Below are 11,519 nucleotides of genomic sequence, written 5' to 3' on the forward strand. Positions count from 1 at the left end.
AAAAAAAAAAAAAAGGGAGTCGAGGGAGGATAGGTACCATTCCATCTGACTAGGTTTAATTTGGCCTGGCTGCTACAATACTGGATTTTTCTTCGGTCCTTGATAAATTACAAAAAAAAAAGAGAAGAAATTAACGTCTTTATTATGCTATATATCTACCTACTACATTTACAAGAAGTTTGGGTAACAACTCTCCTTCTTTGGTTTACCACTTTCTCTTTCTTTCTTTTTTTTCTTCCTTTTCTTTTTACATTTCCCTCCCTTTTTTCTCTTTATTTTCGTGATTCTTTTTTCTCAACATTTACTTAATTTTGAATATATCTTCATAAATTATTTCAATTTACTTAATTTATATAAAATTATTATAATTTCAAACAAACATTATAATATTTGATTTGTGCATAGATTATGCTTGATTTACACAAATATCTTGGCATTTGATTTATAATTGATTTTACGATCAATTATTTTTATTATTTTATAATTAAGTAAAAATATCTTTAAAAAAAAAAATTCTTAAATATAATGGAGTCTATCATCCATATCACAAATTTGATGGGTTAAGCTGTAAATCCCGGGTTGATCAAATATATTGATATCTTAATATTAAAAAAAGAGTTTTTTTTTTAAGTCAAATCATGTTTTTTTTATGGATTATCTTGGTTATTTTAGATTTGTCAAGTTGACTAGGTCATATTAAAACAATTTTCATATAATTTAATTTTAAACCTTAGCTATATAAGAAGTCAAATTAAGAAATTTTAAAATTAATTTGTTAAATCAAGTTTAATAACAATATTAAATAGTTTTTTTTATTGATGGATATTTTTTTATTTTTTATTGGAGCCAGAGTGCCACCATGTAAACTAGGATATACTAAAAGGACCACTAAGCAGTCTGAAATATTATTTAATTAATGACTTATTACATAACTGCTGAGCATCATCTTCATCTAATATTAGAAGCAATTACCACACAAAAAAAAAAAAAAAGGGATTCCCTCAATTTCACTTTAATTGCCTTAAGATCTTTCTAATTTAAATAAATTTTAAAACATGAATGTAGTGAGAGTCGCCTCTTAAAGATGATTTAATAATGATGTTATTAATCACTGCCAGAGTATTTTTAAGATAAGATTGTTCTTGTTTTTTAAATCACTATAACAATAATTGCAGTTATTTTTTCAAATATTAAATTAGTGATCTGATGTAGTTTTAGATAATTATGATGAAATAGACAGGGATAATGATGATTATTAGAATAAAAAAAAAATGTTTCGAATACAAGAATGAGTTAGACTGGTAGGATACCTCTCATTCTCTCCTTCCTTCCGAGCCGGCTCTTGTTGTTGATTCATCTTAGGGATAGTCTTTCTTATTACTATTTACTCTTGGATTTTGTATTTATCTCTTCACTTGTTTTTCTTTTCGAACACAAGCACTCAATTCTCTCTCTTTTTCTTCGCCAAATCCACGTATCTTCATCTGCCTGATTTCTTTTTCCGCGTAGTTGATTTAATTATTTAGTCTTGACGTAGAGGGTGCAATGTCAGCAGATTTTAACGTGATATGTGGATTGTATGTGGCTGAAGCAGCTAGTCAGAAGGATACCAGTGTTGATTGTAATGGTGACAAGAACGATGATGGTCCTGTCAATGCTGGAGCTGATCAGGTTGGGGAATTGAAGGGTGATGGGGTGGAATCTGAGTCCAAAACCGGTGTCCGTGATGATCAAGAAAATATTCAGGCAAGGGTTTTGCTTCTTTTTCTTTATTTCTTTATTCGTATTTTATACTCATTAATTGAAATAACAATGGTTTCTTGAATGCATTGTGTTTGCTAGTAGAATTGCTTGGAAAAAGAGATTGATACTTTGAATGAATATCAAACATGTATAACGAGTAGAATTGCTTTGAAAAAGATGCATACTTTGAATATCAAACAGCTGTTAAGGCGAGTCTGTTCTTTTCATTTGGTCGGAGTCGGAGGAGATGCCATTCAGGATTTTGGATTATTTTTCTGTGGGTGAGAAGGTCCCTCCGAGCTGTTCTTCGGCATGGTCTCAATGTAGGGTAGCGTTATTCTAGGAAGCTTTTCTTTTGTATCTGTGGTTGAGCTGCTGGTCTCATGAGTAATGAGGGCTGAAGGTTTTTTTGGCTCTCTGTTTCTATGTGCTGATAAATCTACAATATCATTGTGAATTTATTCTTTAATTAAACTAACTATTTATAATTTAAACAGGCTGCGGAGGAGGAGAGGGAAGAAAAGCTGGTGGAAATCTTGGAAGATCCAGACGTAGAAGGGAACAAACAGGAGTTAATTAATCACGATGAACTCTCAGATGCAGGTAAGTTGATAACTGCAATCAAGAAATTAAGAAATAAATTTCTGTTTTGTTTTAACTTTTGTTGTTTATGGTTACCGCTTCCTTTAAGCTTAGGAATAACTGAACTCTAAAATACATTTTCAAACTTGTTTTCTTCACCGCTCCCATTTTTGCTTTGATAGTTTTTCTCATCACAACGGGGCTGTTTTTTTCTCTCAAGTGATGGTTCATAGACTAATTGGTGTTCTTTACTTCACTTTTTGGCTGAAAAGTGGCAGAAGCTCAGGAATACCAATCCACTAGTGTGGATGTTGCTGAGTCTGAGCAAAATCGATCAAGTAATGATGAGGAGGAAAGCAAATTTAATTTGTCCATTGACGTAAAAGGGCATGGAGATTCTCAGGCCGTAGTTATCGATGGTGTTCATAATTATTTGGGTTTGGATCTGGATCAGCAGAGTGACCCGGTGGAATTGAACAATACTGATGATGTTGCAGAATCCGAGCCCAATCGGTCTAGGAATGATGATAAGATTGAGGAAAGCAAATTAGGTTCGAAAGATTCTCAGACTGTAGTTAGCAAGGGTCTTCATAATAGTTTGGACTTGTATCGGGACAATAAACTCAAGGAATTGACGAATGGTGATGATTTTACTGAATCCAAACCAAAACCATCTAGCAATGATGGGGAGAAAGTAGGGTTAGAGGAGAAAAGCAAAGTGGACTCAGCCATCCAATTAGAAGAAGACAAATTCTCTCAGCCTGTTGTTATCAATTGTGTTCATAATAATTTGGATTTGAACCTGGAGAAGGAACCGTCTGAATTGATCAATGAAGTTCCCCTGAAAGATTCTGGTGAGGCATCTGGGGATGCTCTTGAGCAGAATTCGGAAACAGCCCCAGTTGTGGCTGATGAAATACTGGAAGCAGAATCTGATGGAGGTCTTTTATCCGATGGAAATAGAGATGGCTTATCTGGTGGTCTTGCTCAAGATAGTGTTCCAGAAACACAGGTTGTTGATAGCCTGGTTGATGCCAAACAAAATTTGTCTGAGAGCTCTTGTGAAAATGTTGAACTCGGAGCAACTTCTGATGCTGAAACTGGTAAGAGTTTTCCAACCGCTAGTGATAATGGTGCATTAGGAGACGCAACAAATCACATCCTCAAGGATGCTGTGCAATCAGAAGTGCTGGCTGCCAATGGCCTTGATATTCATGAAAAAGGCTTGCTTGTCAACCTAGAAAGTGCTTCCCAAACTGTTCTTGTAAATGACTTTGTTCATGCCAGTCAAATGACACCTGAGCATAATCATGCCTTGGAAATCAGCATGGGAGTGTCCTCCGATGATGTTGCATCAGTTAAAAGTTGTGAAAGCCTCCCAATTTCTCCTAGCAATGATGATATGGTGGAAAAACTAGCTGTCGGAATTGATGATTCTCTATCAGTGGAAGATACAAAGTTACGTGATATTACGAGAACAGAGACGGAGGTTGATAACTTACATGTTAATGATAGTGGAATCACTGAAGTTGATGCAAAAGTAGAAGCTGGAGTTGATAATGGCCCTGCTAATGATGTGAAGCCACATATCGGGACTGTTTCTCCTTCCATTGAACCTGAAGAGAAAATAGAGATTGTTGCTGCAGAGGTGGGGAAAGGAGCTTTGAAAGTAGATGTTGTTGCTGAGGTGAGGAAAGGAGATTTCTATGTCACCAAGTTTCCAAGATATGATGAAAATAACAAAGAAAAGGTAAAACATGATAAATTTCAAGTTGAGAAGAGTAGTAAAAGTCGGGATGCTATTCAACCTCAAATCCAAATGAAAAAGTTCGGGGACCAAAAGAATCAGACCGCTAAAACTAAAGGGCAAGCAAAACCTGCTGCTTCGGAGAATGGTTCACTAACTGTTGGTGGAAGGTGTTGGATTGAAGAGCCAAGACAAGATGAGAATAAGCGGATTAAGGCGGAAGAAGAGGTGGCTAGGAAGGCAAGACAAGATGAGAATAAGCGGATTAAGGCGGAAGAAAAGTTGGCTAGGAAGGCAGAGGAATTGAGGGAGGAAAAGGAAGCAGCCATGTTAAAGGAGCAACGGAGATTGGAGGAGAATGCTAAAGCTAAAGAGGCAATGGAGAGGAAGAAACGAATGGCAGACAGGGCTCAAGCCAGGGCTGCACTAAGAGCACAGAGGGAAGCTGAGCAGAAAGAGAAGGTAAATTACACTGACATGACATGTTTGGTCAACATATTTTGGTTTCCTAAATTTTTTATTTAAGCTGTTTTCCCTATTTCTTGGGTGAATTAACGTTATGTGAACCATTCTTTCGTGCAGGAAAGGGAGAAGAAGGCAAGGAAGAAGGAAAGGAAGAAGGCAGCAGTAGAGGATACTAAAGATTCCGATGAGATTGAATCTTCTCCTAGTTCTGAAACTCCTATTGAAATGGAGGAGTCTGAAAGAACCGAAAAGCCTGTGACGAAGAGGCCTCAAAAGCCATCGGAGTTTGCAAAGCAGACCAAGTATAAATCAATGCCTCTGCCGCTTCGCAACAGGGGTAAGAGAAAGAGGCAGACATGGATGTGGGCCCTTCTCTCACTGCTTGCTGTTATCGCCTTGTTCTTGGTGGGGAACAGCGGCTTCTTTCATGTTGTGCTGCAAAGGTCTGGCATCTAAATACGCACATATTCATTAGATAATCACAGAGGTTTCCTATAGATATTTAATTAAACAATTCTTTGTACTCTTCCGGTGTTTCCTTCTATCCGAGTTTGCTTTATTTACTCTCTGGGTTTTACTTCCACACAACCCATTGACAGTTGGTTTTTTCTGTTATATGCCAACATTAACATAAATCATCTGCTATTGAGTTTATTTATTTAATAATAACCACAGGATTTGTGAATTCTGCTGCCTTTTTCTGACCAAAGTACAAACCTGGGTTGTATTCTGATCAGGAGTCAAGGCTTCATTACAATCAGCTGAAGCCAAGACAGTAAGTGCTCTTAACTGCTTTAACATCGTACATGTTACTCCCAAATATACCAGAACTGAAATTGTCCTGTTGGTGGATTTGCTTCGGTGGAAGTATGATAAGTAAGAGTTTTTAAACCTGTAGTTCTAACCATGCCCCATCCGGGCATACATTGTTTGCTTAGTGGATGTCGACCCCGTAAATATCTCGAGAAATTTCAAACTCAATGCATCTTTCCCCACTCTCTTGTTAAAATCAGGAAATGGCGTGACAATAGCAACACGAAAAATTAGATAAACGGAAAAAAAACAACACTTCATGGATTGTTCTTATCATCTCGATCTCTGCATTCTGAAACCCACTGACATCAATCCAACTCCCTAAGACAACTAAAACTAGAAATGCAGTTGAATATTGCATCATACCAATCTTCCAGCCAAACCAAGAAACCAGAAGGGCAACTCCACCTCATCAGGCACAGCTATGCTATTGTACCGCTGCACAGGTGCATCACTAATCAAAACAGGGTGGGAGGTTGGGATTCGATACATGCACACCAGGGTTTTCTCGAGAAAACAAGAGACATCCCCCCAAGTATGAACTACCCTCATTGTATAGCTTAAAACCCATCAAGCCCCCCAATGAACCAAAAAATAAAAAACATTAATCTGCAACAGCTAATGTAATGTAAAGCAATATATTCACATCGTCATCTTTATGTGGACATTGGTCAGCTTTATTCTGATTGTATTTTATTTGCAGAATTGGTGCAATGAGTATGCACCTGTGGACATTGGTCAGCTTTATTATGAAAGTATGAAATTAATTCTATGTCAACATACCATTACAAAGGCAGCCACTGAATCATCAATAGATCTTTACAAAATTATGTCATCCACTGCCACGCATAATTTTACATTGAAGTCACTGCTCTTTGGATGAAGATTGAAGCAATTAACTTCAATTAAAAGGTTCCAAGTGTGCATAAAATGTTATTGCATGGATATTATATGATACAAGCATGAGGGTTTTTTTATATATATATATATATCAAGAAGACCACACTTGGATAAAAGATCAAAATCCAACCAAACAAAAAAAAATAGATTCCAGCGGGAAAAAATGTAGTCTTGCGGGCTGAAGCAATTTAATGCTACTCAATTAACACTTCTAGAACTATCAGGCCTTACTACGATCTTCCACTGTTAACTGGTTTCATCAAACCTCATTCCTGCTCCATTGCTTGCCCCTGCAAGAATCTTGGGTCGCCATCTGATTCGAGGGGAAAAAGTGTAAGAATTTTAGAGAAACTACAGTGCATAAATCACCAGGAGGGTCAACTAATTGTCAGCTGCTTCATTAGTTTACATATAATTAACTGACGAGTCTAAAGCATGTGAGTCCAAGCAAAGCCTTCCATGCACATGCTTTAGACTCCAAGTTGAACTGTACATTTAATTGTGTTTCAAGCAATCCAAAAATAAAAAACAAAAAATGCCCCACTTACAGGTACTTCCCGGAAAAAGGGTTTGCATCTATTTAAGAAGAGTGGTGGATCTCAATTAAATGGAGTATATCTATGCATTTAGTAAATAAAAGGATGACCCAGAGAGTGAAGGAAACATTATACTTTTTCCTAAATGCAAGAAAACAATGATTACTATCAGCCTCCCATTAAAATGAAACGCTTAAACACAGGATATTGCCATCTTCAAAGAAACAAAATACACAACAAGAAGCAAAGATATCTAAATTGCACTTGTATTTATTACCACTTTCTCCATCAGATGCATCTGCAAGCCTTGCAATTGCATCAACAAGTGCTTGTTCATGCTCCTGCATCATAAGAACCAGTCAAGTCTGCAGTTCTAGAAAACTAACAGTTAAGTCTGCACTCAGCATGACATGCAAATCTACTTACTTTTAACATCCTTTTTGCCTTCTCAAGGTCAAGAGGATCAGGATAACTGACACCAAAAACCATCTCCACCTGTTTAAAGTTCCAATGGCAAATGAACAAGTTAATGTTTACACATAACAATTGCAACAGATTCCAAGCTATTTCACGCACCTCCTTAACTAGGGACTCTGTGTTGAGCAATTCGATGTTGTCAGAAAGTTTCCTTGCAATACCATTCTGTGTTAGAAGCAATTCTCTTTTTGATTGATCATTAGTGGATGCCCTCCTTCTTACAGAACTTGAAATAAAACCTCCATGGCTCATAGATTTTTTTATCATGCGCCTTGGCCCCCCGCGAGAAATTCCAGGATCATCACCTTCCCAACGAATGTCCTCTGGAGCCATCTGTAAGAAGAAATATATGGACCATTCTTTTTTTAAACAAAAAAAAACAAAAAAACAAGTAAAAGATATATAAAACCAACCGATATTCAAATGGAAGCCACACTACTAAAAATTACAGAAACATCTAACAGAAGGATATGGTCTGATGCAATTTCAGGCCAACCCTCCCCCACCCCCAACAAGCCTTCCTAGTATTTTTTTTCCATTTTTTCTTAATACAGTATCAACCTAAAAAACAAATTGCCATTCCTCATCAACTCCAAAACATGACTCAAGGGTAATAAAGATAACTAAGATCCCAAACAACCTTGTGCAAACAAAGTTGGAGAAGGGGATTGAATGAACTAAACTGATCAGCAAAAAATCTCTCTAAAAGAGTAATCAGCTTTAAAAGAAAAAGTAGAAACCCATTCATCAATAGCCCCATCTTCAACCTACCACTAAACTCATTGTTCACCAGCCATATCAATCCCATAACAAGATTCCAACCTCAGAACAGATGTTTTTGCACAACACAAGGTGCACATTTTGCATGCATGTGAAGATAATCTTCGTAATGATGTACTGATCTATAAATTCTATCGACTTCGTGTAAAATGGCTGCTGCACAAAGATGGAAGCTAAGGAAGCAGGAGCACAAGTATTTTAGCTCATGTGAAATACTATAAACTTACATCATTGAGATCAACCCATTCCCACGTCTCATTTTCTGAATTCATATCATAGACCAGAGCATGCCTGCCCTGTAAATTATCAAAATCTAGTCACTACAGCTGAACATCCTCCAAATAACAAACTTATTAAAAACAGTGAACATGCAGAGGATGGGAACAGGAAACATCTATGTTGTAATCAGCATACAAATTAACAAAATATGGCAACACAGAAGAAATATAAAAAGAATAGTGGTGACTTGAAAATGAAGGAGTCACATTTCTTCACACAGGGACTTCCTCAGGTGCAAAAATAAAGCCTTGAACATGCCATTCCTTTCTGGACATGCCAAATCATTAACTTGTTACCACCATTCCTTCATTTCAAGATGCTACTCAATAGTAATTATGAAACATGCCTTTTAAAACCTCTAACATACCTCGGTAGGGTTATAGCGAGTTATGACAGCCTTATAGAAGTTGTTGTCCTCAGGCCATCTTGTCCACACTTCTTTTCCAATTTCTTTGTCATCATAGGTGGAACCATGGTTGGTGAAATGCTGATTTCTGGGAGGACCTGTCGGATACTGCATAGAATTGTGTCAAGAATTAATTTGGGTATGGTTGACCCAGAAAAAGAAAATGGAAGGAGAAAACCCAAGTAGAGACAATTCACTATTGTTATAAAACAAAAACAAAAAAAGCGTCCTAAACTCTTCAGTTTGCAGCTGAAGATGATGAATGCATGGATTAAGGTATTGGTTAAGGTTATAAAGACAGTGTCATCACATGAAATACTAAAGAAAATACCATTAGGAATGTCTTCTGTTTTTTACGGGATGCTGAAACAGTGGGACTAGGAAAAACATCATGAACAGACTGAGATGCATTGAACCTGGGAGCTCGCTGGCCACCTGCCTCTCTCCACTCCCTACACCATTACTGAGACTTTAGCCATTGCATACTAGTTATTCTGATCACCAAATTTTAGCAAACTCATAAAGCATTCAAACCTTATCTGTTGAATGATATCATCTCTATTAACCAATGTTAAGATCTCTCTGTGTTCATCATCTGATACCCTGAGCTCTTTCCTAAGTTCTGTAATTAAACCCTCCTTATCCTGAAAAAAAGACATTGTGGAACATCTAAACTTGATCAGAATAAGAATATCTTCCCTTGTGTTTGATAGGGGAAAAATAATTCTTTAGTATCAAAAGATACACCAACAGAGAAAGTCAATACCCAACTAAGTTGATCAGATTGAGCCTTAAAAGCACGAAGTACAGCCCTATAAGCTTCTTGTTCAAGGTGATGAATTTGGGCCTCCATGTCAGCTTGCACTCTAGAATATGTTGCAGAAATTACAGCAGATTGTCCACTTCCTGAAATTCTTACTGCTCTTACAACTCTATTTTGATCTGATGGCGGGATATCATCATCAGTATCTGCATTTTTCCAGACAAAAGGTACATGACATTATAGCCCAAGGAACCACGAACCACAAAACTCACAAAAACTAAGCGATGCTCTAATAGATAATTTTTAAGTCAAATTCATCCAGACTTCCATAATTCAACTAATATTTTGACAATATAATCTTCATAAAACATGTCAGATTCACACATAATAACATTATAAGTTCAAAACATTTTGATATAAATATGAAAGTGTTTCTTTCACTTAAAATTCTACAGGCAAATGATTACATGTTAAAAAACATTTAGAAGAAACGCAAAACTGGCACGATAACTAGAATCAAATTCTAAAGCTAATTGCATCCCAAAAATAATCAAACTCTGAAAATCCAACTCAATCTCTGAAATGAAGACTTTATTACACATTCAAACCCTAATTCCTCTAAAACCCACGTTCAAAACACCCTCTAAGTCACAAACTCACCAAAACAACAACACCCAATTAAGTTTGTGAAATTTAAAACCCTAGGCCACAGAAACCAAACCCACATAATTCTTAAAAAAGGATTCAGCAATACCCAATAAAAGAACAGACTTTATGTCGAATACAAGGTAGCAAAAGCAGTTCAGAAGATAAAAAATAACAGAAAGAAAGGAGAAAATGGGACAGGAAAAGAAAACATACCACTACTGTCTGAAACTTCATATTCCATAACAAGACGAATCACATGAAAGATGCAGTTTTCCCTATTGCATCTCAATCAAGACTTCAAATTTGAGAGACTTTTTCAAAAACAAGAAACGGGTTTCTTCAAATTCTTAAGGGAGAGACAGGGTTTAAATGGGTTGAGAGAGCAGAAGGAGGGAGGGAGGGGAGGGAGGGAGAGGCAAAGGAAACGACTTTTTAGTTTTTATAAACGCCTTGGTCTGTAGCAACGGTGGATTGGGTTTTTTTGACTTCTTACTTGCTGATTATAATTCGATTTTGGCCCCTACATATTCACCGACGCTCTTCTTATACCCCTATATTATATAAATTGCCAATGTTACCTTTATGGTTTTCAAGGGTTTCGATGCTCTAACCACTAAATAGCCTATTTTGGGTTTTATTTTTAATTTTTTTTAGGTTCTTAAATTTTTTTTTTCTGAGACATCATGACAGGTATGGGATTTGAGATGATAAATGATAGAAAAATAAAATATAAATATAAACAAAAGTAAGCCTTTTGTTAAAATTAGATATTTAGTAGTGAAGAGAATTAAAAAATAAAATAAAATAAATGGGTAACATTGAAAGATTTTGAACTAAAAGGGTAGATGTAGATTATCCATGAATCTATAAAGGTGGGAAATAGGTTATCCAATTTTGAAAGTACTGATTTTTTTAAAATAGAATTAATTGATTTTTAGCATGATTATTCCATGCATATAATGTATAAATTAAATTAAGTTAATCATACAGGAGATAACATTAAATTAATTATACAGGTGGTTTTTCACTATCATTTTATTTGATTAAAATTATATATTCCGCGAAGCCTTTGATTTGTGTTGTACTTTTTTTCTATGAAATAAATATTATACATGGAAAATACTTTTTGTGTGGAAGTGTTTTGTAATCTTGATATAGGGATTTTTTTTCTATGAAACCTAAGGCTCTTTGGTATTATTTCTGATTATTTTTTTCAACTTTTAAAAACAAAATGTAAAAGCTTTTGTGTTTATTTTTCAGTTTAAAAAAAAATAAAAGCCAACTAATTTCAAAACTTGATAAAAAAAAATAGAGATTTTTAATAATATTTTCTTCATCAACTATTTTTATAAGTGAGGCTAATCATATTAGGTTCAACTA

General features: G+C 35.7%; 2 protein-coding genes across 3 annotated transcripts; one reads left to right on the forward strand and one right to left on the reverse strand.

Annotated features, from left to right (window-relative positions):
* Positions 1-1,202: 1,202 nt before the first annotated feature.
* On the forward strand, positions 1,203-5,152 carry LOC118052316 (uncharacterized). The gene is made up of 4 exons (XM_035063256.2): positions 1,203-1,746; positions 2,241-2,346; positions 2,598-4,534; positions 4,655-5,152. Exons 1-4 carry the CDS (start codon positions 1,546-1,548, stop codon positions 4,991-4,993), a joined length of 2,583 nt encoding a protein of 860 aa, XP_034919147.1. The 5' UTR covers positions 1,203-1,545; the 3' UTR covers positions 4,994-5,152.
* A 1,078-nt stretch (positions 5,153-6,230) lies between these two features.
* Positions 6,231-10,564, reverse strand: LOC118052300 (protein EMSY-LIKE 2). Of its 2 annotated transcripts, XM_035063238.2 has the most exons (10): positions 10,353-10,564; positions 9,495-9,697; positions 9,263-9,372; positions 9,060-9,180; positions 8,690-8,836; positions 8,271-8,339; positions 7,363-7,596; positions 7,213-7,281; positions 7,064-7,127; positions 6,231-6,563 (listed from the first exon to the last, which is right to left on the reverse strand). In XM_035063238.2, the coding sequence occupies exons 1-10, from the start codon at positions 10,378-10,380 to the stop codon at positions 6,517-6,519; spliced, it is 1,092 nt and encodes a 363-aa protein (XP_034919129.1). In that variant the 5' UTR covers positions 10,381-10,564; the 3' UTR covers positions 6,231-6,516. The 2 variants fall into 2 exon arrangements, with proteins under 2 accessions (XP_034919129.1, XP_034919137.1); XM_035063246.2 differs by lacking the exon at positions 8,271-8,339.
* Positions 10,565-11,519: the final 955 nt, after the last annotated feature.

Source organism: Populus alba, chromosome 16, assembly GCF_005239225.2.
Source record: "Populus alba chromosome 16, ASM523922v2, whole genome shotgun sequence".
In the NCBI taxonomy this organism is placed as follows: Eukaryota; Viridiplantae; Streptophyta; class Magnoliopsida; order Malpighiales; family Salicaceae; genus Populus; species Populus alba.

Excerpts from the sequence above, each read along its gene's own strand:
- LOC118052316 (XM_035063256.2), top strand. The coding sequence starts at position 1,546 with ATGTCAGCAGATTTTAACGTGATATGTGGATTGTATGTGGCTGAAGCA. Across the intron at positions 2,347-2,597 it reads CGATGAACTCTCAGATGCAG|TGGCAGAAGCTCAGGAATAC; the intron begins GTAAGTTGATAA and ends TTGGCTGAAAAG. Across the intron at positions 4,535-4,654 it reads AAGCTGAGCAGAAAGAGAAG|GAAAGGGAGAAGAAGGCAAG; the intron begins GTAAATTACACT and ends TCTTTCGTGCAG.
- LOC118052300 (XM_035063238.2), bottom strand. The coding sequence starts at position 10,380 with ATGGAATATGAAGTTTCAGACAGTAGTG. Across the intron at positions 9,698-10,352 it reads TGAAGTTTCAGACAGTAGTG|ATACTGATGATGATATCCCG; the intron begins GTATGTTTTCTT and ends GGAAAAATGCAG. Across the intron at positions 6,564-7,063 it reads TGCATCTGATGGAGAAAGTG|ATGGCGACCCAAGATTCTTG; the intron begins GTAATAAATACA and ends CCCTCGAATCAG.